Raw genomic sequence first — 25,064 nt, 5'->3', positions numbered from 1 at the left:
AGTTCTCCTGCTAAAAATATTTTAAAATAAAATGGCTTTTTAATTTTGAATGACCTTTATTTTATTTTCAAATTCAATGTATTTTTATATAAGTTCTATTTTATAAAGATACGTACAGTGAGCCCAATTTATTTCAAACTAAATGACATGGCTAAGTGATTTTGATGCTGTCCCTTTCAAGGCTTAGACTGGAAGATGATTACGCTAGATAAATAGATTTTCTGTGCTTATGTTTATGCCATAATTCCTCTAAGTATATGTATTAGTCAGCTATTGCCACAATACTGCTGCATAACAAACTAGCCTAAAAGTTGATTGCTACAAGAACACACATTAAATGCTCATGGATCTGCAAGTGACTATGGCTCAGCAGATCAAGGCTAGTTTGGCTGGGAGGTTATGCCTCAGAAAGCAAGATGGCTGGACTTGGCTCTAGGCTTTGGATTGGGTTCGGGTCTCATCCATTGGTGCTTGTTTTGGGATTCGGGATAAAGTAGCAGCAGCTACCTGGGGCATGCTCTTCTCACGGCAGATCACTGGAGCACGAAAATCAAGCAAAATTATAGTATAGTATTCTACAGGATGAAAAATATCTGTCCACTTTATTGGACAACTTTAGAGCAAGTCTATCTCCAAAACAACCAAAATCAGTTGGAACATTCTCCAAAAACAGAAGCTGGTTTACGACAAAAGAGAAGCAAGTCATAGAAAGGTGTGCTTTTCCTCTTTGATCTGGGAGGGTTCCTCTAGTAGATAAAAGGAGAAATGCAAGTTACACATGCTGTATTTAAGTCTCTTTGGGCAAAAATTAAGAGTCAAGGACATCACTAGAAAAATGCAATCATCCTTCCCTAAGAGCTCTCATCTCGGGCACCATGGCGCCTGCCATTATAAAACCCTTAAACACACCCTCACTTACTCTCTCCCATCTAGCCACCAGAGTTCTCCAACAGTCCCATATGCCCCTTTAATCCCCAGTGCTGCGTAGGTTACGTTGTGTCATCCATAACACAAATAGAAAGGATGACATATTTTCTTGAGACCTATCTGAATATGCCCGATGATACAGATAAGAGGAGGCAGAAAAGTCAGAATACAAGTGAGTAACATAGAGACCTATCCTGTCTCATGAGACATGCAGCATGGAAGGGACCTTGGACTAGTTCTGGTAAGCATAACAGAGTTGTAGAGGATTATGAAAAGTAATCTGCATGAATTTGAATTCTTGCCAAGGAGAATTTGTGCTTGAGGTGAGACTACTATCTAACAGTGTAATTAAAGCCTTGAGGTGGAAAGCTGGGGGAAGTGAATAGAGTCCTGCCAATTTTGCTGAGACCAGTCCTTTTGGAGGCTCCTTCCTCTTTCTCTTTTCCTATGCAAGAGCACCACAGGGTGATGACGCTCTGAGTCACTGTGAAGAAAATGAATTGTCAAGGTATTTAAGTGGAGGGTGGCGGTTTGTCCCCATCCTACCCCTCTGGGCCCCAAACTGGAAAGATATTAGTTCCTGTCCAAACCATCTCACTTCCTTTCTTTAGTTCCTGAATATAATATCAGAATATAAAAGAAAAAAAAGCAAAAAAAAAAAAAAAAAGGACTATCTTGTTCAGATACTTCCTGTCATCTTTGCCTCAGTGTATATCTGCCAAATTAAGACCAGCATTTACCTGAGTAAGGTAGTTTGGGGTTTTTTTTGTTTAAGTTTTTAGGAAAGGGACACTGTGGGCAAATTCTATAAATAAACTTAAGGGAAGAAATAGATAATTTGTTATATAGGTCATGCAAAAACTCATATGAAGCAAACCATACATTCAATGTGGTGTTTATAAGGCAGGGACTTTGTGCATTTAGCAGCTGTGCTGTTAGTGGGGAGGGCTAGCCAGGTTTTAAAACTCTTGAAGGTTTAATCCTAGCCTGGAGATAAGAGAGTTATCTGGTTAATATTTAAGTTGACAATAAATAGAGAGATGCAAAAAAAAAAAATGATTAACAAAGAGTTTGGGGATCAAAATGGGGTAAATACATCATATGTACTATCCCGCTGTAATTAAGTCAACAAAAATAATCCGATGTTAACTAGGTTTTCATTATTAAATAAAGCTTAACCATTATAAAAAGTGATATACTTCTTTTTTTTTAATTTTTTATTGTTATGTTAATCACCATACATTACATCATTAGTTTTTGATGTAGTGTTCCATGATTCATTGTTTGTGCACAACACCCAGTGCTCCATGCAGAATGTGTCCTCTTCAACACCCATCACCAGGCTAACCCATCCTCCCACCCCCCTCCCCTCTAGAACCCTCAGTTTGTTTTTCAGAGTCCATCAAAAGTGATATACTTCTAAAACTGCCACCTGAATAAGACAACTATTTCTTATCCATTGGAGCACACCATCTTGCCTGACCTCCCAGCAGTATTCAACACAGTTGATCACACCTTCCTTCTTAAAATACTATTTTCTTTGTTCCAGAATTACCCAACAAATCTCCAGCCTGGAAGTCACCTGTGATAGCTCTTCCTCCTCAAGATCTCTTAATGCTGTAGCTCCTTGGGAGTGAAAATGGGCTTTTCCCCCCTTGACATTCTACGCTCCTTCTATACACCAGCATCAAATATCATCTGAACACCAAGGGCTCCCAAATATCTAATTTCCAACCAGATCTATTTTCTGATCTATTTTTCCAAACCTGTACACTATCTATTTGACTATTCCACTTGGTTCTCTGACAAGATCTCAATCTCATGTCCAAAATGGATTTGTTAGTTTTCTTTCCTAAATTTTCAACTATATGAAATATGCGAGTGACATCGCCATTTACCCAGCAGTTTAAGGAAGCAAATAAGGACTGTAGTTAGTTTCCATCCTTACTCCCAATCTGTTAGTAAACTTCATTTTTCTCACCTCCAGCACATAGTTTAATCTGTCACCTTTTCCTCATCTTCCCAGTTGTAAATCTTATCTAAGCCACTTTCATCTCTCTCACCCAGACTGCTACAATAGTCTCCAAAGTGTTTTCCTTTCCTCTACTCTTGATTTATTTCCACCCATTCCCCACATAGTGCAAAGTGATCTTAAAATATAAGCACGTCCCTGACACCCCTCCACTTGAGGAACTACAATGGGATTAATAAAATAAATCCTGAAGGCATCGCATGAACCTATTCCTCAGGGCACACCATTCGCCTCTCACAAATTATGCTCCAATCACTCTGGTCCTTCATCCACTTCGGTGATGGCATCAAACCCTCTCCCCACATCTGGGTTTCTCCTCCTCTGTTCCTGCTGTTTCCACCTAGAACACTCTCCCCCAGTCTTCCCTCACTAACTCTGGTTCGTCCTTTACTTCCCCAGAGTTTCCTTGACAAATATCCTTTTCCCCAAACCAGCTTAGGTTCCCTTATTATATACTAACCTCTTACTTCATGGTATGAATCACAGTTTCTAACTATATATAAATTTGTTTAATATCTTTTTCCTGCATCAGACTCTGAGGTCACTAGGTCAGGAATCATATTTGTCATTTTCAAACTTCTGCATCCCCAGTGTCTAGAATAGTGCTGGGCATATGATTAGTTTCAATAAAATTTATACAATTTCATGGATTAAATTTTTTAAAAATTAAGCTGGTTTCATAAACAGTCTCCAGGTAGTTATCCCATTTATTGTTTATAAAAGGTACACAATATTTCATCAAATATGACTAAATTATTATTAAGCATGACCAGATTAATGTGATTAATTAATTAAATAGGACCAAATAAATTATTAAATTATGACCAGATTATTAAATATGACCATATTAATAAATATGACCAAACCATTTCCTGTTTCCTGAGAAATATTACCCATTTTTGCTATTACAATTAATGCTGCTATGATAGAGCTGTTTCCTTAAAAGAAATTCACAGAGGTGGAAACCATAGGGCTATAGTTTCTGAATATTCCCCCCCACAGGATCATCAATTTTTCTTGGAAAACATTATAACACATGACAGTACCCCCAAAATGACTGATCTTGAATAATGCAGTCATACTTTTTAATGCTTATCAAAGAAAACATACCTACTCTATGTGAACTCCAGTCCTACAACAAAGTCTCCCCTTGCGGATCATATACTCATTTTATGAGTCACAACAGTATTGACACTAGTAAAGTCTAATTTCTTATAAGTCCTAGGAACATTTCCCATTATATTTTATGTGTGGTAAAATTATAATGACACCAGGATGTCTCTCAGGAAGACATATTTATTCTGAATATGACATCATAAATCTCATCTAGAGTCAAGGCTTTTAATTGACTCAGCTATCAATTAAGTAATAAAATGACTTGTTCTTTGAACTTGTAACTTGCAACTAGAAACTCATTGCCTTTATTCAAGGATAAATTATGAAAACTTGAATTAGAAACATGAAATATTTTTCAGTAAGATTTCTAAAAAAAAAATGAATCTGAAAAAGGATTTTCAAAAATACCTTTTTTCTTTAGAAAAAAATGAATATATTATCAAGTGGGAATAGACATAGGACAGAAAGTGGGCAAAGAGGTAGTCCGTTCAGAGCCCACAGCATCCTTAAAGCCAGGGATCAAGGCTCTAGCAAACAGAATTGTGATTTTATTCTAGAAAGAGGTCTGTTTTGGACCAGGTCTAAATGAGGAGTGCTGTGATGGGGTGGGTCTGAATCTGATCTGGTCCAGTTAGCTTCTGGACAACTGGGACATTTCCGTGTCCAGTGTATTGGGGCTCTTTAAAGATGCACGTAACATGGTTCCCGGGTTCCTGTTTCAAACAGGCTCAAGCCCATCCCTGGGGCTGCACTCAATTTTTCAGAGACAATTACTTCATGAATGTAGCTGTTTCTTTCTTCTCTCCCTTCCCTTGTTTCAATAAATAAATAGGCATTTCCCCCCAGGGCCCACCATGCTAGACACTCTAGAGGATAGAAAGAAGATTCGGGCAAGTCTCAAGCCTCGAACAGGATGGATTAGACCCGTGCGAAGATACTTGCATGGTGTAAACAGACTGCAGTAAGACACAGGTTAGCGAGTTCAAAGACGCCTCTGGCAGTTGATGAAGATTTCCAGAGGAGGCATTGCAGACAGCTCAACAAAGAAAGACAGGGTAGGATTTAGGTACACAGAGATGAGGCCTGGCGATTGGAGGAAGAAAGGGCATCTGGGCCAAAGGAAATTTCACCTTTATTTAAAGTGCTTTTTGTTTTTTCCCTGTCTTTCTTGGCTGGGTGGCCCCGGACGGTGCTTCTGAAACTTTAATGTACAAACGAATTACCTGGCAGTCTTGTTAAAAGGCAGATTCTGATTCGCCAGGTCTGGGGTGAGCAGGAATCTGCATTTCTTGTAAGCTCCCAAGTAATGCTGAAGCTGCTGGTCTGAGAAGGGCAGTCATGCTTGTTTGTTTGTTTAAGATTTATTTATTTATTTTAGATAGAGAGCGAGCGAGAGCAGGAGGGGCAGAGGGAGAGGGAGAGAGAATCTCAAGCAGACCCCACACTGAGTGCAGAGCCCACGTGGGGCTCAATCTCATGACCCTGAGATCAGGGCCTGCGCAGAAACCAAGAGTCTGACGCCCAACGGACTGCGCCACGCAAGCGCCCTGGGAAATGCAGCTAAAGTTCTGGGCCCACATTCCTACAATGAGGCAGCAGCAACAGACGTCATAGGGCCGCCTGGGGCTGAGCAGGTCCTTTGGGCCTAAAGAGCTTCTGGGGACAGAGTAGCAGGAGCTTCTTTCCCTGTGGCTGTCTTGGGAGGGCGATGGGACCAGAACATACAGAAGAGAAGGAGCTGCTGTGTGTCACAGAGGAGCCCCCTCCATCTCAGATATGAATGGATTGCATCATTCTCTCCTCTAAACTAGCAGCACAGAAGCTGGGGGAGAGAGAGCAGCTCCATGTGGTCACTGACTTGCTTGTGTTCTGGCAGAATAAAGGACTCTCTGTTAGCTCAAAGCCTAGCCGCTTTGCTGGATCTTGGTGGAGACAGTCACTTTAAACCAAAAACAGGTCTTTCGAAAACATTGCTGAAATAAAGGAAGGAGTCATTAGGATGGTTCAGTCTAACAGACTCCGAACTTAATACAACAAACCCAAGTTTGAGTTAAGGGGGAGTTCCTGCTGCAGCGGAGTGTGATCAAAACAATCTTAGTGTATATATATATTTTTTTCTGCTGAAGACTACTCTTCAAGACTTTTAATTCGTGCAAGTCAAGAGAAAAGAGAAGAAGAGTCATACTTGGCTATTTGTGATAGAAATTCAGAACTAGTCACTGTTTAGATTTATCTGTATAATGTCTTACTAAATCGAGTCCTAAGTTCATAAATACAAATGCTGAAATCTTTAAAGTGTTAATCTATCCCCTCCCCCCTGCCTTTTCTTTGGAAATATAGTAATAGGTGAAAACACACTAGGATATCTGGACAGGAGAAGGTAAACCAATTTTAAAGCATTTTCTATGTATGTTAAATTGTTTTTTGTGAAAACAGGAATGCTATACTGCATCTGGGGAGATAAAATATGATTGCTTGTAGCAGAGGCCATGCTTCTAAGAAACAGCTCAGACTGGAAACTCAAAACACATTCTGGGTTTCCCCCACCCATTTTTCTTGCAGTTACCAAGATGCGTGGTCAGGAGATGAAAGCACTATTTATTCAGCACTTGCTGTGGGTCAGGTACTGTGCTATGTACATTACACATGTGTGCCCTTTTAATCCTCCAATGAATACCATACGTAGATGGTAATATGAGACAAGAAATCTGGTATCTAGAGAAGTTGTAGACTTTGCCCAAGGTTATATAGCAAGAAGGAAATGAAACAGAGGTTCAAACCCAAATCTGTCTAAAACCAATCCCTTGCCCTTTCTACCATGGCGTGCTGCTGAACATCAGATTGTTTTATGTTTCTCGCTGAGGACAGTTTGCTTCCTCATGGCAGATATTCTTATTAGATGTTAAGTTACATCTAAAGTCCATGGGGTTAGTGACTGGTTAAACTTAAAGACCTCTAAGATCCCTCCCAAACGTTCACATTCCCTCCCACTGCCGTGCCTTTGCACATGCTGTTTTTAAATTCTGCTTGAAATTCTCTTTGCTTTTTTTTTCCTTACTAATTACTTCATATTTCTCCTGCAGACCTCAGTTTGCGCATTATTTCTTCAAGAAAGTCTTCCTTTCCTTTGTCCACTATTTCTTTTTCTTTTTTATTGTGCTTTACTTTACTGTGCTGCACAAGTAATGTGTTTTCTTACAAACTGAAGGTTTGGGGAAATAGCAAGAGAACTAGAATTAGAAGTGGAGCCTGAAGATGTGACTGAATTGCTACAATCTCATTATCAAACTTTAATGGACGAGGAGTTGCTTCCTCTGGATGAGCAAAGAAAGTGGTTTCTTGAGCTGGAATCTACTCCTGGTGAAGATGTTCCTTGCATGATGCCACCCTCTGGATCAATTAATTGCTACTTTGCACATTTCATCAATCAGGCATTGGGCAGCTGTCATTGTAGCCCCTCCTACAGCTGCTGCGCAGTCAAATGTCCCTTCCGTGGCTGGGCAGTCATAGCCCATATTCTACAGAGTCTGGATGATCGTCATCTCCTTCCTGGCTGAGCTTCTGGAGATGCTGCAGATAGGCATCAGCGTGGAAGGTGGTCATCTCCTCCACGGAGGCTACTTTGGGCTTATGTAGTCTCATTTGCTTATGCAGTGCATATGCATCAATCAAAGAATGTACCCTCGGGCCAGGGACATGCTGGCATACTTGGGACTGTAGATGTCAACGGGGCAGCGACTGCCCGCTGTCCACTGGGTCCTCCGTTTTCCAATTCCATCTGTTCTGGAGCCATGGTCTGGATCCAGCTTTTTTCAGACTCAACCCCGGCTCTGGTTCCTGTTCCTCTCCTCACTATTTCCATTATATACTTTTAATAGCCCATACCTTTGATTGTGAAAATTATCACAGATGCAATTTTATCCTTATGCAGGTGTTCAGAATAGCAGATTCCTTCTTTCTGGAGGTCAGCTATTTGTCTCCTGTCCCTGATGATGCACCTGAATGGAGACAGCTGGTAACTGTTTGTTGATGGGCTTCTGAGCTAGGCATTAGATGAGGGAAATTGAAGATTTTTAAGACTCATTCCCTGCACTCAAGGAACTAACAATCTGATTGGAAACACATGGCTAATATATATTGATTAGTAAATTAGGGACAGAATGTGTACCATGGCAACTCAGTCAAAAAAGGAGGACTTCAATTATAAACCAGCTAGAATCCTGAATGAGTAAAACCATACACCAATACTAATTGTGTGCATAACAGAATAGGGTCCCTAGCATAAGCACCCAAAGCCCATTTCAATGCTGTGGGTCTCCCAGATCCCACCATATCATGTCACTAGAAGTGACAGGTTTCACTCCCAACTGATACATACATGCAACAGCCACAGACATAGCCCTAGCCTGGGGGTGATTCTGTTATTGCCAGGGTAACCATTAGGAATAGCAAAATAATATTGCCAATATTCCAGGGACTATGGCCAAGAAAAATGGCAGTGTCACATGGATCAACCTAAAAGTTGAGACTTCTTGAATTTCTTACCTGAAAACACATCATCAGAACAAAGAATCTGAAAAGCTGTTAGCTACATTGTGTAGAATTAAAAAAAAAAAATACAGACTTTACTAGTCTTGAAGACATTGATTGATGATGCTAAAAGTGATGGGCTGTTAAAAATAGTTACAATGCACAATTTCCTAGATCAAGCTGTCTTTGTCCATATCAGTTCATTCCATTTGTTATGTAGACAGCCCTTCCTTCTACAGCCCCGGGCAACCTAGGGCATCTAAATCTGTGGGTGTTTTAGGTTGAGGTTGGCACTAGGCATTATAGGTTTCAGGAGAACTCTAGGGGAACGCAGTTTTTTCTCTTGAAGCAAGGTTTTGCCATGTGATCTGGTGTCCTTATGACCATGAGTATACTTGTGCCACAAGAGAAAACTGCTTTCATGATTCCCTTTTCTATTCCAGACTATAATTGTAATTTAAAAGTCTGTAATTTGGCATCTAGATGACCTATAAGGCATTTTTCAGTTTTACGGTTTCACAATTAGACATCAAGAGAAAAAAAAAACCCTAACTATTCTTGCTCTCGTGTGTGGGATATTTCTGTAACCAGATGCAAAAAACTGGTAACAATGCTTCTTGGAAAGGGAAACTTTCTCTTTACTGAGACTTTTGGACTGAGCTTTTTTTAATATGTATTATTTACTACCAATAATAAAAATTATTTAAAAAACAAACACAATAAAATTTAAGTAGACAAAGCATTTTACTTGGAAAAGAACATGTTTATATCCTGTTTATATCCTTTAGAAACGTTTATATCCTGTTCTTATTCTTTACAATTTTATCATTATTGTGATTTTTTTTTTTTAAAGATTTTATTTATTTATTTGAGAGAGAGAGTGAGAGAGAGAGAGAGCACAAGAGGGGGGAGCGGGAGAGGGAGAAGCAGACTCCCTGCTGAGCAGGGAGCCCGATGCGGGACTCGATCCCGGGACTCCAGGATCATGACCTGAGCCGAAGGCAGTCACTTAACCAACTGAGCCACCCAGGCGCCCTCATTATTGTGATTTTTTAGAAAAAATTCTTAGAGGGGTGTCTGGGTGGCTCAGTCAGTTAAGCGTCTGCCTTTGGCTCAGGTCATGATCCCAGGACCCTGGGATTGAGCCCCGAATCGGGCTCCCTGCTCAGCGGGAAGCCTACTTCTCCCTCTCCTCTCTGCTTGTACTCTCTGTCTCTCCTTCTCTCTCTCTCTCTCTCTCAAATAAATAAAATCTTTAAAAAAAAAGAAAGAATTCTTAGGGTCTGTGGGAGGTAAACAGAAGATTTGGATGATATAAATTGCTATATATTCTGCAAATATTTGTAACTACCTGTTATGTGATAGGTCCAGGGCTAGGTACTTCCTCCTTTCCATAACTTCTGGAAGGCTTCTTGTGTAAACACCCAAGCATTTTTTTTTCTTTGAGAGTTCTGCATGCATAAAATGCTTCCCATAGACAAGTGGTGGTTTGTTCTCCATGAATGTAGCAACCAAGGAACTCACCTGCTGTGACAGTGATCCAGGGCACGGGGTAAGTCCCAGGTGTCTCACTGAGGCAAAGACTGGACTGATGACCTGCAGGTGAGACAGAGGGAGCTGTACAGAGGCTGGGAGTCATTTTGAGTGACTGGCAGTAGGAACAAGTACAGAGATATCTTAATTCACAAAATTATCCAATTACCCAAAAGCTGATTCCAAAGATTTGTCGATAGAATCCCGCACACAGTAAAAGGGCTTGTTAAATCAAAGAAGCTTCCTGCTTAAGACAACTTTTGTAAAGCCGTAGAACTTCTTTGTTTACATTCTATTTCATATAGATATGTAGGTAAGAATAATGCTTTGTATTTGCTTAAACTCTCAGTTTTCAAAGCCCTTAGGCAGACCTTATTTGTCTGAATCCTCACAAAACCGCTATGAGAATCATCGGACAATTTCATACATGAGGAAAAGGCAGCTTCGAGGTGGAGCCTCTTGCCCATGGAAACCCAGGTTTAGACCAGGACCTGGGAGTCCCACCTGTAGGCACTCAGAAAGCCCCACCACACGCCTCTCCAATTACAAGCAGAGTACATGTGACTTTGTTAGGGAAATGCGTCTGATTTTCATAAGACCGCAACGGTGAAGGTGCCCTAGGTACCCCCATTTCTCCCATTCTTCCCCTCCAAACCACCTTCTTGGGTCTGTAGCAGCCCATGTTCCTAGAGCTGGGTCCGGATTATGTCACTCTCTTCCCCCAGCATCTTTGCTAGCAACTGAATGAAGTTCAGTCTCCAAAAATTGGCAGTCAAGTGCTCTGCCCCAGCCTCCATCCATTGCTCCAACCCCCTTTCCCATTTCAGTATGCTATTTCTTGCCCCTTACACTCTAAGCAGGTGTACTACCACATAGTACCCCAGCAGGGCACAGGCCAGGGTGAGGTGTGCTACAAAACTTAAGGGGATGTCAAGGAACTCAGAAACCATTATAAATATTTTGATGCAATATTTTAAAAATTAATGCAAAAAGTGCATGATGAAAAATATCAAAATTTAAAATAAAGACAGGGTCCAGTAGGTTTTTCCTTTTTCTTCAGACTCCAAAATGCCTCTGCAGGGCACTGTTAACTGATCCTGCAGGGACTTCCCCCTTGGATACTTTTATTAATGATGTTTCCCAAAAGTTAGTTCTCATTACCCCTTTCCACACCAGTAACTTCTATTCTCGAATGCCCCAGCACCTATCCCTAGCCCTCTTCTGTCTGGAAAACCCATTTCCCTTAGTAACTGGTAGGACTTTGATGGCCATCTGAATCATCTTGGATCCTTTCCAGTGCCTTCCTAAACCACAGTGGGCACTCAGCACCTCTTTGCTAAAAAAAAATGCAGAAATCACAATCCTCAAATTAGCTCTCTGTGGGGCCGAGCAGGGAAGGAACCCAGGTATATTTTGTTTGCTCCAGTGTTGTTAAAAACCTGTACTTGTTATCAAGATGTAAAAATCAGGATGTTTTCCATGAGAAAAAAAACGAACTTTCTGTCATTCCTTGAAAAATCAGAAAATCTAGCAAAGGTAGGCCTGAATTCTTCCATGACAGCACTGGGCGTTTAAAACAGTGTGTGCCTTTAGAGCCCTCTCCACCGCTCCGCGTCCTAGCTGGCTCACTTACTTGCATTACCTGCCAGGCCCCGTTAGCGCTTTGGGTTTGCAACCCCAGGCTTGAGTGCACTGGATAAAACCCATGTGCTTGATCCACTCGTTCTCTACTGTTAGAATAAATACTTCCTTGTCCTTTCAAACAGTCTTGCAGAGAGACTCACAGAAGCAGCTTACCTTTCCAGCCCACAAACTTCTCACAACCCGTGAAACTTGCATTGCCCTCCGCATACGATTCCCCCCCCCACGGTGCTTGGCTCCAGGGCCCCCTCCCAGGCACTGGCCCGTCCCTCCCTCCCCCGCCCCACGTCCCGCGGTCCGGAGCCCGGGGCGGGTCCCCGGCCCCCAGCCGCAGCTCTCTGCCCCGGGCCAGGGCGCTCGGGCTCGCCCCCGGCAGCACTGGGCATGCTCAGAGGCGGCCGCGGGGGCAGGTTTGCTTCGCAGGCGCTCGCACTCGGCGGCGGGCGGGCGGGCGTGCGGCTGCAGCTGGAGCTCCAGCGCCCGGAGTTGGAGTTGCCGGGAGTTCCCCCCCCCCCCCCCCCCCCCGCTCTGGGCGCGCGGCAGCGGGAGCCGGCGCGGGAGCCGCGAGCGGCGGCGAGCCAGCGCCCGGGCGGGCCGAGCCTTGTCCGGAGCCCGGAGCCCCGCGCGGGACAGCCCCCGGGGAGGAGCCTCGCCGGCTGGGACGCGTGCCGCGCACTGGCACTGCCCGGGCACCAGCCGGGCTGCACGGTAGGGCCGGGGCGTGGGGCCCCGGGCGGGCGAGGCAGAGGCCAGGCCGGGGGTGGGGGGAGATGCGGCTGCAGCAGCCGCGGCGGTCAGGGCGCCCCGCGCTCGGTCCGATGCGGGTGGCCGGGGCAGCGATCCCGTTGCGGGGCCAGAGGAGTAGGCAGGCGCCCAGAGATACGCGTTCAAGTTGGCGGGCGGCGGGAGAGGGGGCTGCGCGCCCAGGCGCAGCTGCTTTGTGCGCGCAGTGAGGGACTCGGTCCCTGGTTCTCCCCAGACCTGGGACCCGGTGTGCGGGAAGGGTTGGGCAAGCCGCGGAGCGGAGCAGTTTCCTCCGAGAAAGTTGAGGATGGAGCCCTTCTTTCCGCACTGTCCCCGCGGTAGGATGAATCCCGAGGGTGCCGCCCCGAGGTCCCAGTGTGGAGGAGCCGAGTGGGTCGCTGCCCCCCTGGGCTGAGTTCCTCACCCCTGGCTGAAATCCGCGAATCACCAGATCTTCGCTTCCGTGGCGTCTTCTAGGAAAATCATTCCTGCCAAAACTGAGGTAGGCTGTCCGGGCGGCACGGCTCCCTACCTCCAGGGCGTGTAACTGGGCGCTGCCCCCTCCCCAACCTCCGACGTGGTCAAGGGCGCTGGGTTCCGAGTTAGCGCGGGTAGCGCGGGTCGGAATCGAGCCCCACGCACATGGGGCAACATGTCTGGGGTAGGCGGATGGTACAGTTTCTCCTCCAGCCTTTCCTCAGGTTTACAGCACCCCGCCAACCCCATCCTGTTCGTCTTCGCAGAGGACAGGACTTGAAGGGAAGGACCAGGTGGAGAGTTTGAGTTGACATTCTGCTCCTTAGGAGAGGGTGCCTGGATTGTATCTACCTTGGGCTATGGCCCCAGGACTTCATAACGAATCCTCTCTTTTATTATTCTTCCTCAGACACTCGGTGGGAAAGAATAGGGCCAGTGGGTCCACCAGAATGTCCGCCTCACCCCTCGGGCTCCTAACATCGCATTGCAGTCTACCCCAGGACCCTGGAACTGGCATTGTGCAGATTGCCAGGGTGTGGAGGATGCTGCTGGTTTCTTCTAGCTCCACTTTTTTCACTTCTTGTTTTGAGTTTTGGGGTTTTGCCTGCGCACAAGTCAGAGCTGCGCTGTCATAACCCGGGGGGGGGGGGGGGGGGGGGAGGGAGGCGGCTAGTGGTGGTGGAGGAGCTTCAGCCAGGCGGTGAGCCGCTGTTCGCCTCAGAGGCTGCTAGTGGGAATTGGTCCAGAAATGATTATGCAGGCTAGAAATATGCCTCTCTCTTTCTCTCCCTTTTTTTTCTTTTTTGGCTGAACACCTTGGCTGTTGGGTTTGTGTGTTAAGTTCTTAAAGGGGCCCCTACACACTGCTCCAGTGCCATGCTTTAGGGGCTCACCATTTCTGCTGTATGTTTTTCTTTTTGCTTTTTCCTTGGGGTTAATCTGCTTTGGGGCAGATTTCCAGCTGTGGAAATCACATGGCGTGGGTACACAGGTTCTAGAGTCAGACCTGAGGTCAAGTTTTAGCTTGATAGCTGATAGACAAGTAGCCACTCTGAACTTCAGTTTCCTCTTCTATCAAATGGGGACGCTAGGGGCCTTATCTCCTTTCATTGCAGGATTGTTTGAGACTTGGGTGAGATAATAGAAATGAAGGTTCTAAGAAAACTTGAAAGCACCGTTCAGGTCTTATTGTGGCTGTGCTCTTTACTCAGTTTTTCTGAATTAATGAATTCTTTTAATTATACCAAGACACCTAACTCTTCTCCTCTCTACCCACTCCTCACCAAGAGGCTTAGTTGCTCAGGTCTTTGGAAATAGCTGTGTATCTTTTTTTTTTTTTTCTTTTCCTAAAATCCACCTCTCTTGATTTTAAGGATTGAGGCTCGAGCTCTCATATTTATCTGAGGGAAGAAGCATGATGTAGATTAGGAGAGCTCCAGGGTTGCCTTACCAATGTTCAGAGTTCTGGGCCCCAGAATTGGCATGTCAGCTAGACCCCTGTGAAGACACCTAAGGCTGATGAGTCAGCAGACCCTGGGCTGGAGCTCTGACTTGGTCTCCAACAGTGACCTTGAACTAAGGACTCAACCCCTCATCAGTCTGAGATTAAGAGCCAATAGTCACCAGAGACAAGAATGGGTGGGATTTCCTCTCACTCAGCTAGTAAGGGTTTAATCGGGCTCCTGAGCCTCCCTGGTGCTGCATCTTCCCTAATCCTAGGGCAGGGATTCTCAAGCATGAGCATCAGAGTCAACTGGAGGGCTTGTTAAAACAAAGATTGCTGGCCTGTGCTGGCAGAGTCTCTGATTCTTTAGGTCTAGGGTGGAGGTAGGGGGGCCCAAGAATTTGTATCTCTAACTAGTTCCAGATGATGCCAGTGCTGCTAAGTCCAGGGACCATGCCAATAAAATCACTGACGGCAGGGAGGGATGTGTGTGAGAGAGAGAAAGACAGAGGTGAGGTTTGTTCTGAAATGCAATTATTTTAATACTTCACATAAGACAGGGTGTTTTGGAACTTACCTAAAACATTTTTTATTTCCAGTACCTGTGTCACTTACCATTGTCCAGTTTTGTAATTCTGATTGCTCTTCAAATGAATGCATTTTACCCACACAGAAATCACACACTGTAAAATCCTCAGTCCCTGGTTACTAGGTGACTCCTGAGTAGACTGAGATTGGTGACCCCAATATTTATAAATCCAACAACTACCCTCTTCCTTTCTTTGGGGATCTCAGACATTTGTGTGGAGGGGATGCATAAAGTTAGGGCAGCTTGAACCTTAAGATTGGAGATCAGGTCGAATAAGCAAGTGTTAAAAAAAAAAAACCCTGGCAATGTGGTGCCTTCTCTGAATGAACGGCTTACCCAGACCTGGCGGGGTGGGGGAAGGTGAAGTATACTCTATGACAGATGTTCTGTCGTGGTGAGACCTGGCAGAGGCCTTCCCTTCCTCTGTCGAATGGTGGTGTCGTCCGTGACTGAGATCCTCTCTCACTCTGAGGGGGAGAAAGGCTGACTTTCAGGACAGCGGTGCAGTATCAGCCTCTCTGTATCATTTCGCTGATAATCAAGCACTGTTTGGCACAACCCAATCTTAAGCTCTTCTCCTTGTCCCCCAAGCTAGCGTGCTGGGCCGAGAGCCCACGATGACTAGTTGTGGCCTTGAACTTTAACTTCTTTGTATCAGAGAGGCCTTGGGAGAGAGCCTGCTTGAGTTGGGAGGGCTCCTGAGATGACATCCTACAGAAAAAATAAGGTTTATGTAGCACCCAAATGACTAGGTGTAAGAGGAGATGAACACTTTAATAAGTTCTTGTGTTGCCTTGCCAAACAGAATCCCGGCTGACCACATGCTTTATCTTAGCTCTCCATTTGTGCTTTGTTTTAGTTTTAATATGATTAGCACTAGAAAGACCTATCAGTAAAATCAGAGACCTATTCAAAAACTCAAGTGTACCATTTAGTGTTTTAGTAGATAAAACTGCAAGGCCCCTGCCTGTCTTCCTGATGGTAATCAGCACACAGTGAAGAAACACCTTCTGGTTGTAATTCTTCAGATTCACTAGCTAATTTAAATGGTTTCTCCTACTTAACATGAGTAGGGAATGTTTCTATTTTAAAATTCTTTCCCATAACTTGATGTTTATATTTTGGGTGTTACCCCTACTTTTCCCTGCTAGGCTTGCTTTTCCAGTGTGGGGGAGGCTTCTTTCCTTATCTCTGTCATTAGCTTTTCTTAGCACATGACCACTTGGTATCTTCGCTCCCTTGGGTAAGTCTGTTGTGAGACTGTCCTTACGATACCTTATTTCTCTTTGGTCCTTGGATGGTTCTGGGTCAGAGAGAGTCACAGCCCGTTCCGGGAACACTGTTCTCCACCACCTTCCTAGAGCGTGCTTAAACTAAAACTTGGGTTGTATGGTGCTAATGCAATTCTAAAATACATTTTTTCCTCCACATTTTATCATTTTCCAATTTCAGAAATCTGGATGGGTCTTCAAAATTATGAACACTTTTAATGTGTGTTTTTTTCTTTTTCTGTAAACTGACATGGAAATAGAGTGACTTCCAATTGACAATATTCTAAAACAAAGCAAATTTGATTCCTTATGCAGGTAGAAAATATGGTTTCCACTGCATGCTGTCCAGCTGATAGAATTAAGCAGCAATTGAATTAGCTTAGCAGTTTCCAGAGTACATCAGAAGAATCCTGTTGGGGTGGTGGTTAATAGGTGTGCTCTTGAAAAGGGCAGATCAATGTAGAAGCGCTGCCTGTTATTTTTCGCTCTTAGAGATTCTCAACATGTGCATCATCATATCAAAGTCTCTGAGTTAAAAGTCTCAACAACAAAATCTTGGTTATATTTATTCAATTAAACGTTTCCCAGAATGCAACATTTTTGAGGTTATGTGTGGATCTTCTAATACTCCATTACCAAAGTAGCACATCCCAACAATTCTAATATGATAATTAACATCAACTATGGGTGGGCTGGTTTCACCTAGTTTATCCCTATGATATAGGGGCATTCATTAAATAATGAATATCGATTGATTAATGGAGTCTGTAGGTGATTACTATATTTCAGGGTGGAGAGAAACCATTTTAACCTGTGGTGGCAAAGAAAATCTCCATGGCGGGGATAAACTGTGAAAATGTAAATGATGGGTGGTTGTACTTTTGTAGAGAAGAGAAGGGGCGTTTTAGGTTGGTGGCATAATGGAGCAGGAGTATGAAGGCTTGTGCCTGTGCCTGAATGTAAATAATTTTCAGAGCACACAGGAAAAGGATCATGCCTCACACAGAGTGAGACTGAGTGAGTCTGTGTTGGTGGTCAAAGAACCTGTTGCTCTTTCTTGATTCTGTGAATTCACTGAAGTAGCCATGAGTTCTGGGGACCACAGAAGAGCTACTTGTGGAGAAAGAGGAGGGCCCAACACTCAGATTAAAAACAAGGAAGGGCACCTGGGAACCAAGAGAGACTCAAAGTGTGTCTAGGCCTTTAGGGGACAGCGGGTCCAAATACAGAGGGAAGTCCCGCCGAAGAGTCTTGGGTATTTGGAAGAAGAGCTTTCCAGGAAGAGAGGGTGTGACTGGAGTTTCAAAAAATAGCATGAAGGAAGAAGTCTTACCACTCAGTGGTTAAAAAGGCAACCCGATTTTAAAATGGGCAAAGGCTTTAAATAGACATTTCTTCAAAGAAGATATACAAATGGCAATAAGTGAATGAAAAGATGGTGGACGCCATTAGTCATTAGGGAAATACAAATCAAAACCATGTATCACCTCACACCCATCAGGATGGCTGTGATCAAAAAGACATAGAAGAACAATTGTTGGTGAGGCTGTGGAAAAATAGGAACCCTCCTACGTTACATTGGTGGTGGGAACGTAGTAGTGCAGCTGCTCTGGAAGACAGGCAGTTCCTCAAAATGTTAAACACAGAGGTACCTGAGGGCCAGTTTCAATCCTGGGCATATACCTAAGAGAACAGAAAACATGTTCACACAAACGCCTGGACACAAATGTTCACAACAGCATTATTTGTAACAGCCAAAAGGTGGAAACAGCCCAGATGCCCACCCGCTGATGAATGGATAAACAAAGTGTGGGGTATCCATACAATGGAATACCATTCAGCCATACAAAGGAATGAAGTTTGATTCGTGCTACATGGATGAACCTTGAAAACATGCTATGTGGAAGAAGCCAGACACAAAGGGCCACTGTCGTATGATTCCATTTGTATGAAATGTCCAGAATAGGCAAATCCATAGTGACAGAAGGTACATTAGCGGTTTGCCGGGGCATGGGGGAGGGGGGGAATGGGGAGTGATTATTGATGGGTACAGATTTCCTTTTGGGGTGATGAAAAATGTTTCTGGAATTAGAGAGGTGATAATTACACAACTTTGTGAATACTCTACAAACTATTGAATTGGACTCTCTAAAAGGGTGAATTTTATGGGGTATGAATTCTATCACAATAAAAAGGCAAGAAGCCTGGAGTGAAAGGAGAATGGTAAGAAAAAAGTGGTCAGAGAGATCTAGGAATAGCGTATTCGTTTCAGGCCAGATTTTCTTTTTGGGAAAAAAAATACCTAGATGATTCCTTTGTCCTTGCTTGTCTTGGGGTCTTTCTAGGGTTTTCCTGTGACTCTTTGATCCAAAGTCCTTGCGCTGAATTAAAAGCACTTTGTTCCAAGTGGCTCCTGAGTCAGTGGGATAGTTTTTGTGGCCTTGGGATCTTCAGATTGGAGTATGTTTCTGGACTTCCCTCCAGAGACGAATTCCATATGTGGGCTTCCTTACTGTGAACCACCAAAGGGCACTAGGCTTAGCTTCTCCCTTAAGATTTGACTATGATAGATGTCTTAGTGTCATCTTCCAGTTCGTTTGTGGAGCTCTGTCAAGACTGCCCTTAAAAAAAAAAAAATCTGTCTGAAACATGGTTCAGGTGCTACTCGGCATTACACAACATCAGTGTATTTGGATCCAAGAGTCATGATACTACAGGGGTTTTTAACACCACTGGAGCTGAGGCTGCCATCCCGCCAGCAGAGATGTTTCTTCCCTCCTCAGCACTGTGACATAGCTGGCCTTCTCAAACTCATGGGCACAAACACCCGGGGATCTTGTTAAAGTGCTGAGTCTGATTCCATAGGCCTGGTTTGGGGCCGGAGATCCTGCAGTTATAACAAGCTCCCACAGCCGTGGTTGGTGCTGGGCCATGGATCACTCTGAGTAGAAGCCGATGCAGTGTGGAGCAGATGGCTTTGGACTAAAACAGAGCTGAGTAGCTCTGAATAGTGGCTCTGCCACTAATTTGCTTGGGAACTTGGGCAAGGTAAGTCACATCTGAGCTACAGCTTTCTTATCTGTAACATCAGAGTGAGACCTAGCTCACAGAAAAGTGCCTAACCTGATGGGCCTGGAACGCTGCCTGTTTGCCTTCTCCTTCCTTCAAGGGCTAAGAATTCCATGGTTAGGACTAAGGGAAAAGAATATATGGAAGAAAGCCAAGGGCTTCATGGAGGTTTTTGATTTGTGTGGATGGGGTTTGGGTGGGGAGAGGATGGAAGGGATGAAATATGAATCCTGGTCCTCAGGATTCATTTGCTTATTGGTTTTCAAATTACCGTAGCTTTGGTAAAGTCACTATGCTAGTCTCAGCTGAGTCCGGATAACTTTTAGGTGTTGAGTCTTTACTCGGCTTTGATGGAGTTGATTTCTCCTTTTTTTTTTTTCTTTTTAAGATTTTATTTATTTGAGAGAGAGAGCACAAGTATTTTATTTTTTTAAAGATTCTATTTGTTTGAGAGCAAGAGAGCACAAGCAGGGGGAGTGGTAGAGGGAGCGGGAGAAGCAGACTCCCTGCTGAGCAGGGAGCCTGACGTGGGACTCGATCCCAGGACCCCGGGATCATGACCTAAGCTGAAGGCAGATGCTTAACCGACTGAGACACTCGGGCACCCCAGTGTTGGTTTCTATTTGACCAGAAGGTCATCCCTGAGCTGCTCAGTTGGTGCTCCCATTCCTTAGTATGGTGGTCTCTGCCCATCCCTGCCTAGCTGCCTTCCCCCTACTCACTTAGTGACCTTTATCTCCTTCCCAGACGAGCGGAAACGAAGGGAGCTAAGATGCAAACCACTGCACTTCATGAGCAGCATGGGTGAAAGTTTCTGGGGATGAGGGTGAAAATATTTGCTTCATTGTTGACTTTAGAAAATCTAGGCGCTTCGTTAATTTGCCTTCCATGAGTCTATTAACTGGGGAAAGTTTGGATTGAATTAAGTTAATGGGAAACAAGTGACGAGGAAGAAGTAGGAACTAAATGTTGGCACTGGCTGTAATTTTCCAACCTGGGGCCTGTGTTACTTGCCCTCACGGGGTCTCCATTTCCTTGGTGTTCCTGGGGACACCAGTAGCCCCGGCCGGCCTGGCTCATGGGTCTGGTTCTTGAGGCTGGCATGAATAGGGCCTGTGAGGGCTTTCTGAGCTCTAAGAGGATGCCCCATCACTCCCCAGTGCTGGCTGAACTAGTGGCATCTGCGTGGGGTTACACAAGGTGAGTCGGGGCTTGCTAACTTTTGTTTCCATCTCCTTTATCATCATTTGAAGTGAGAGGAAATAAGAGATTGTGTTTACATTTCAATTAGGTGGACAGATCCTTTTCACTTTCTGCTGGGAAAAAATAGACACGAATAGCTCCTAAGGTTTTAACAAAACCCCAAGTGCAGTAAATCAACTAGTTTCCAAGCCTTCACAGCCTGCGATTCCTTGCATTCCCTTGCATTCCCTACAATGGTAATTTATCCTGTGAGGCCCCATTTCACCCTCTTGTTTGACTGTTTTGTGGATTGACACGTGTGGATCTTTCATGCCCGATTTTGAAGAGAACGAGATTGTTCGCTTTGTTACAGTGCTAGGGCTAGTCATCGCACCAACATCAAATAATCAAAGACAAGATAATCAGGTTGAAGCCCAACACACTAGGCCTCACTGGCACTTACTGTCCTTCCAGAAGGTGGAGGTGGAGTGTTGCTCGGAAGTGGGAAAGATCCGATTTCTGAGGCGAGTGAGGGTGTGTGCGCTAATCCCGTTGCCTCTCATGACCGTGGTGGGTAAGGAGACTTGGTCAGGGAGGGTCTGCATCACCCAGCTCTCTGTTTTCAGACCGCCCGGGGAAAACGTTGCTTCACACAGTGTCAGGTGAAGGCCAGCAGTATCTAGTGGTTGAGAAGTTCATATTATCCTCCAAGAATTTCCTCTACCCTATCATTAAGTCGCAATAAGGAAGCTGTCCTGCTGCTGAGGAGGAGCGGTATATAAAGCTGGGTGTTCCTGAATTAAGGCCTTTTAAAATTAAATCGTTATGCAACTATAACAATAGTTTAAAAAAAAACAACAACCCTACCCTAAAGGTAGATATTTGATGCTTATAAAAAGAGCCCAATGCTCATAAAATGGACGTATTTCCAAATTCATCCACATTGCCAACCACGTAGTCACTGATCTGTCCAGTAGCTGATTTTTATCCACTGGGCTGTGAACTCCTCCCAAGGCTGGGATCTTCGGTTTTTGTATCCCCGGGGCCTAGCATGTCTGACATGTAGGGGAGAATCAATAGAAATAGACTGAGCTGGACAGCTGCTTTCTTCCGGGATTCCCCTCCACTGTGTAGTCCATTAGTTTTTCTGTCAGTCTCTTACTTTTAGTATTTAACATTTCCCTAGAGATTATTATGTGCTAACATTGTACACGATTCTAAGCACTTCACAAATACTGATTCCTTTTGTCTGCACGACCCACCCTCAGAGACGGGTACTGTTGGGTACTTACCCTTATTTTACAGTTGAAGAGTGTGTATCATTTCCAAATGTGGGCTGAAAAGTGCTGTTTATGATGGAAAGCTTATTACAGAGCAGTTCATGAGACAGCTGTGCAAACGGAAAGTGTGATAACTCATGTTGGCATTGAAAGGAAATTTCATGAATAAAGAACCTACGCTACTGGCCCCTAAAACTCTTGAAAGGAACCCCCCAGAGCTCCTCAAAATCTCCCTAACTCTCCGCAGGTTCTCCTGCTTCTCAACGGCGTCTGCTGTGGTATGTGATAATGTCCTGCCAGTTTATGGTCTACAGAGTGCCCTCCCTGGATGTTATCCAAGACTCATCATTACCCCGCTGGTTTCTCTAGATGAGAGCAGTGAGGCCCAGGGAGTCAAACTCCCTCCGAGTCATGGGCTCACCCAGTTCGGGGCTGGGGGCAGGCACGGATGAGGTGCGGGACCCGGTGCCTCTTGCTGTTCGCACTAGGCCCAAGCGCTCCCATACATTTATACTAAGGGACAATTGAATAAGTTTGCCCTGTTTGGCTTTGCACAGGAGGAGGCATTTAGATGGGTTTGCTTTAAAAAAAAAGTGGGTTTTTTTGAAACTTTATATACACACAGAAACCAGCACAGATTACACGGGTCCGATGTAGGGAATTTCCACTCCACGAACACATCCATTTAGTCTTAACACAGATGAAGAGAGAAAGTGCCACTAGCACCCCAGAATCTCTCTGTGGGCCAGCTGGTAACCTCCTCCTCCATGGTAGCCACTGTCCTGACTTCTAACACTATGGGTCACTTTTGCCAATTTTTAAATTTTGTATGAGTATGGTCATTCTTTTGTATTCTTTTGTGTCTGACTTCTTTCTCGCAATGTTGTGAGAGTCATGCCTATTGCTCATGGAGCAGAAGCTGGATTATATATTCTGTTGTATCAGTATACCACAGTTCTTAATTATGGACATTTGTGCTGTTTCCAGTTGGGGGCTGTTATAAAGCTGCTGTGAGCATTAATGTAGATAGGTCTTTTGGTGCACGTAGGTATGCATTGCTGGTATGTGCATGTGGATATACTTGCTGGGTCTTGTGACAGGAGTACATTTAGCTTTAGTAGATACAGCCAAGAGGTTTTCCAGTATGTCATCACTCAAATTTATAGCCCCATCTGGTGCGAAACAGGAGTTCCCTTTTTCCACGTTCTTGCCAATATTTAGTTTGAGAAGTCATTTTCATTTTAGCTATTTCAGATGTTTGTGTAGAGGTCTCTTCTTACAGTTCGTATTTCCCTTATCACCACGTGAAGCTTAGTGTCTTTGCATGTGTATGCTGGTTGGATATCCTCTTTTGTGAAGTGCCTGTTCAGGTCTCTTGCCTGGTTTTCAATTGTGTAGTTTGTTTTACTTTTTTTTTTTTTTTTTTAAGATTTATTTATTTACTTAAAAGAGAGTGAGCGAGAGAGATAGCATGAGCAGGGGGAGGGGGAGAAGCAGACTCCCAGATGAGCAGGGAGCCCGATGCGGCATTCGATCCCAGGACCCTGGGATCATGACCTGAGCTGAAGGCAGTCGCTTAACTGACTCAGCCACCCAGGCACCCCTGTTTTACTTTTTAAAACAAAAAGAGAGTTCCATAGAAACATCTATGAGAAGTCCTTGAAATCTGTAGTAATGGGGGTCACCTGTTGGTGGTGTCTGATTGTTTTCTCCAACATAGTATCTGGAGAGTCCCCACTGTGGGAGTCACAGCTGGATGAGGTAGATGAGGATATGAAGAGGCATAAAGCCCTTAGTGTGGAACTTGCTAAAAAGTTGTGACTCATGGCAATTGTAAAGTTGTGAGGTCACCTGAAAGCTTAAAAGTACTTAACCTATAAATGAATTTGGCTTTTATGGCAGTCACTGTGGATGATTGTACACCCAACTCCAGAAGTGTTGCTGAAAACATTTTTGGAATTGCTTCGAGTACCTTGTTTTGTCTATTTTTAGTTTGTTTCAAAAATGCCCTTTGAGCCTGTATTTGATTTTGGGAAATAGCAGAAGACCTCCCAGAACCCAGTCCAGTGAATCAGGAGGGTGCTTCATGGGTGACTTAAAAACAAAACCTTATTTTTGAGGCTTACCTATAAGGGAGGAAGTTCCCTCCAGGGGTGAAGAAGGAAGATTTCGCAGGGAGGAGAAGACATTGTACTAAGTGCCCCACTTTCACCATCTCTTCTCATCCTTACAGTAACCTAGGAGCTGCTTACTGCTCTTGAGTGTCCCCACCTTAGGGATGGAAAGTCAGAGATTTTAGAAAGAGAAAGAAAGCATGATTAGGAGTCAAACCTAGCTCTGTCTTACCCCAGGGCCACTGGCTTTGCTTTTCCTTACCCTACCTCCCCTCGGACAAAGTGTTAAAGGAACTTCAGAATGTTGCAGCCAGAAAAGCATGTGCTGATGGTGAAGGTCTGGTCCCCCCACCCCCCATCCTTGTTATAGACCCCCAGGAACTGCCCCATGGGACAGAAGTCAGTCAGGCTTCAGGGCACTTGTCCTTCCCAAACACAATCTCTGAGGCCCTGCTATTCATGGAAGAGGCTTCAGGCCTTTCAACGTTCTGGCGGGACAAGTCAGACCTGTAGGCCTCACTCTGCCTGCTCTTCTTCCTGGCTGGCAAGCAGCCACCAGGAAATACTCCTTTTTTTTTTTTTTTTTAAGATTTTATTTATTTATTTGAAAGCGAGAGAATAAGCCAAGAGAGAGAGCATGAGCACAGGGAGAGGGAGAAGCAGACCACCCGCTGAGCAGAGAGCCCAACATGGGGCTCGATCCCAGGACCCTGAGATCATGACCTGAGCCAAAGGCAGCTCCTTAACTGATTGAGCCACCCAGGCGCCCCGGAAACACTCTTAAGACAAGACATGTTGATGAATACTGTCAATGTTGGAAACCATATTTTGCATAGAATATAATCTTTTTCAAGAGGAGTACTTATATAAAATCTGACCAGTGGAGGCAGAATATTGCTGAGCTCTTTAATAGTCATTCATCCCTAATCTTAAAGTCATCCATTAGTACTGTCTGAAACCGAGTAAGGTAATGCCTTTGGCATGTGGTGCAGACTTTCAGAAATGATCCCTGAAAAGAATACCCTGGGCAGACTGCTTTCTGATAGATCCTAGGGCAAACAGCTGCCCCTGAGATGTGAGGGTCCTGGGAAAGCCATGGAATACACTTGACCATC

The 25,064-nt window shown here is 44.4% G+C and overlaps 2 protein-coding genes and 1 pseudogene across 5 annotated transcripts in view; 1 reads left to right on the top strand and 2 right to left on the bottom strand.

The window, feature by feature from the left end:
• Positions 1-3,648: 3,648 nt before the first annotated feature.
• LOC118538567 (uncharacterized) lies at positions 3,649-11,999 on the bottom strand. Of its 2 annotated transcripts, XM_078053520.1 has the most exons (4): positions 11,936-11,993; positions 10,130-10,201; positions 7,961-8,117; positions 3,649-6,048 (listed from the first exon to the last, which is right to left on the bottom strand). In XM_078053520.1, exons 1-4 carry the CDS (start codon positions 11,987-11,989, stop codon positions 6,017-6,019), a joined length of 315 nt encoding a protein of 104 aa, XP_077909646.1. In that variant the 5' UTR covers positions 11,990-11,993; the 3' UTR covers positions 3,649-6,016. The 2 variants fall into 2 exon arrangements, 1 of the variants encoding a protein (XP_077909646.1); XR_013440642.1 differs by having other exon boundaries at positions 5,190-8,112; positions 11,936-11,999.
• LOC144382814 (histone deacetylase 8 pseudogene) lies at positions 5,190-7,937 on the bottom strand (annotated as a pseudogene).
• Positions 12,000-12,355: 356 nt separating the features above from the next.
• Positions 12,356-25,064, top strand: part of STXBP6 (syntaxin binding protein 6) — a 247,041-nt gene continuing 234,332 nt past the window's right edge. For 2 of the 3 annotated variants that reach the window (XM_078053516.1, XM_078053517.1), the window contains exons 1-2: positions 12,364-12,487; positions 12,866-13,025. The gene's annotated coding sequence lies outside the window, so the exon portion shown is untranslated. Of the gene's footprint in view, positions 12,488-12,865; positions 13,026-25,064 lie in introns of all 3 variants that reach the window. The other variant, XM_078053515.1, reaches the window with a different exon arrangement.

This window comes from Halichoerus grypus, chromosome 8 (assembly GCF_964656455.1).
Source record: "Halichoerus grypus chromosome 8, mHalGry1.hap1.1, whole genome shotgun sequence".
NCBI lineage: Eukaryota > Metazoa > Chordata > Mammalia > Carnivora > Phocidae > Halichoerus > Halichoerus grypus.
The sequence above is the reverse complement of the archived record's forward strand: the minus strand, read 5'-3'. Positions and strand labels throughout refer to the sequence as shown.

What these genes read in the sequence shown, in the direction of transcription:
- LOC118538567 (XM_078053520.1), bottom strand. Translation starts at nt 11,989, where the DNA reads ATGCGGAGGGCAATGCAAGTTTCACGGGTTGTGAGAAGTTTGTGGGCT. An exon ending in GAAGTTTGTGGGCTGGAAAG is followed by an intron (nt 10,202 to 11,935) that starts GTAAGCTGCTTC and finishes TCTCACCTGCAG; the next exon opens with GTCATCAGTCCAGTCTTTGC. An exon ending in CTGGATCACTGTCACAGCAG is followed by an intron (nt 8,118 to 10,129) that starts GTGAGTTCCTTG and finishes TCTAATGCCTAG; the next exon opens with CTCAGAAGCCCATCAACAAA.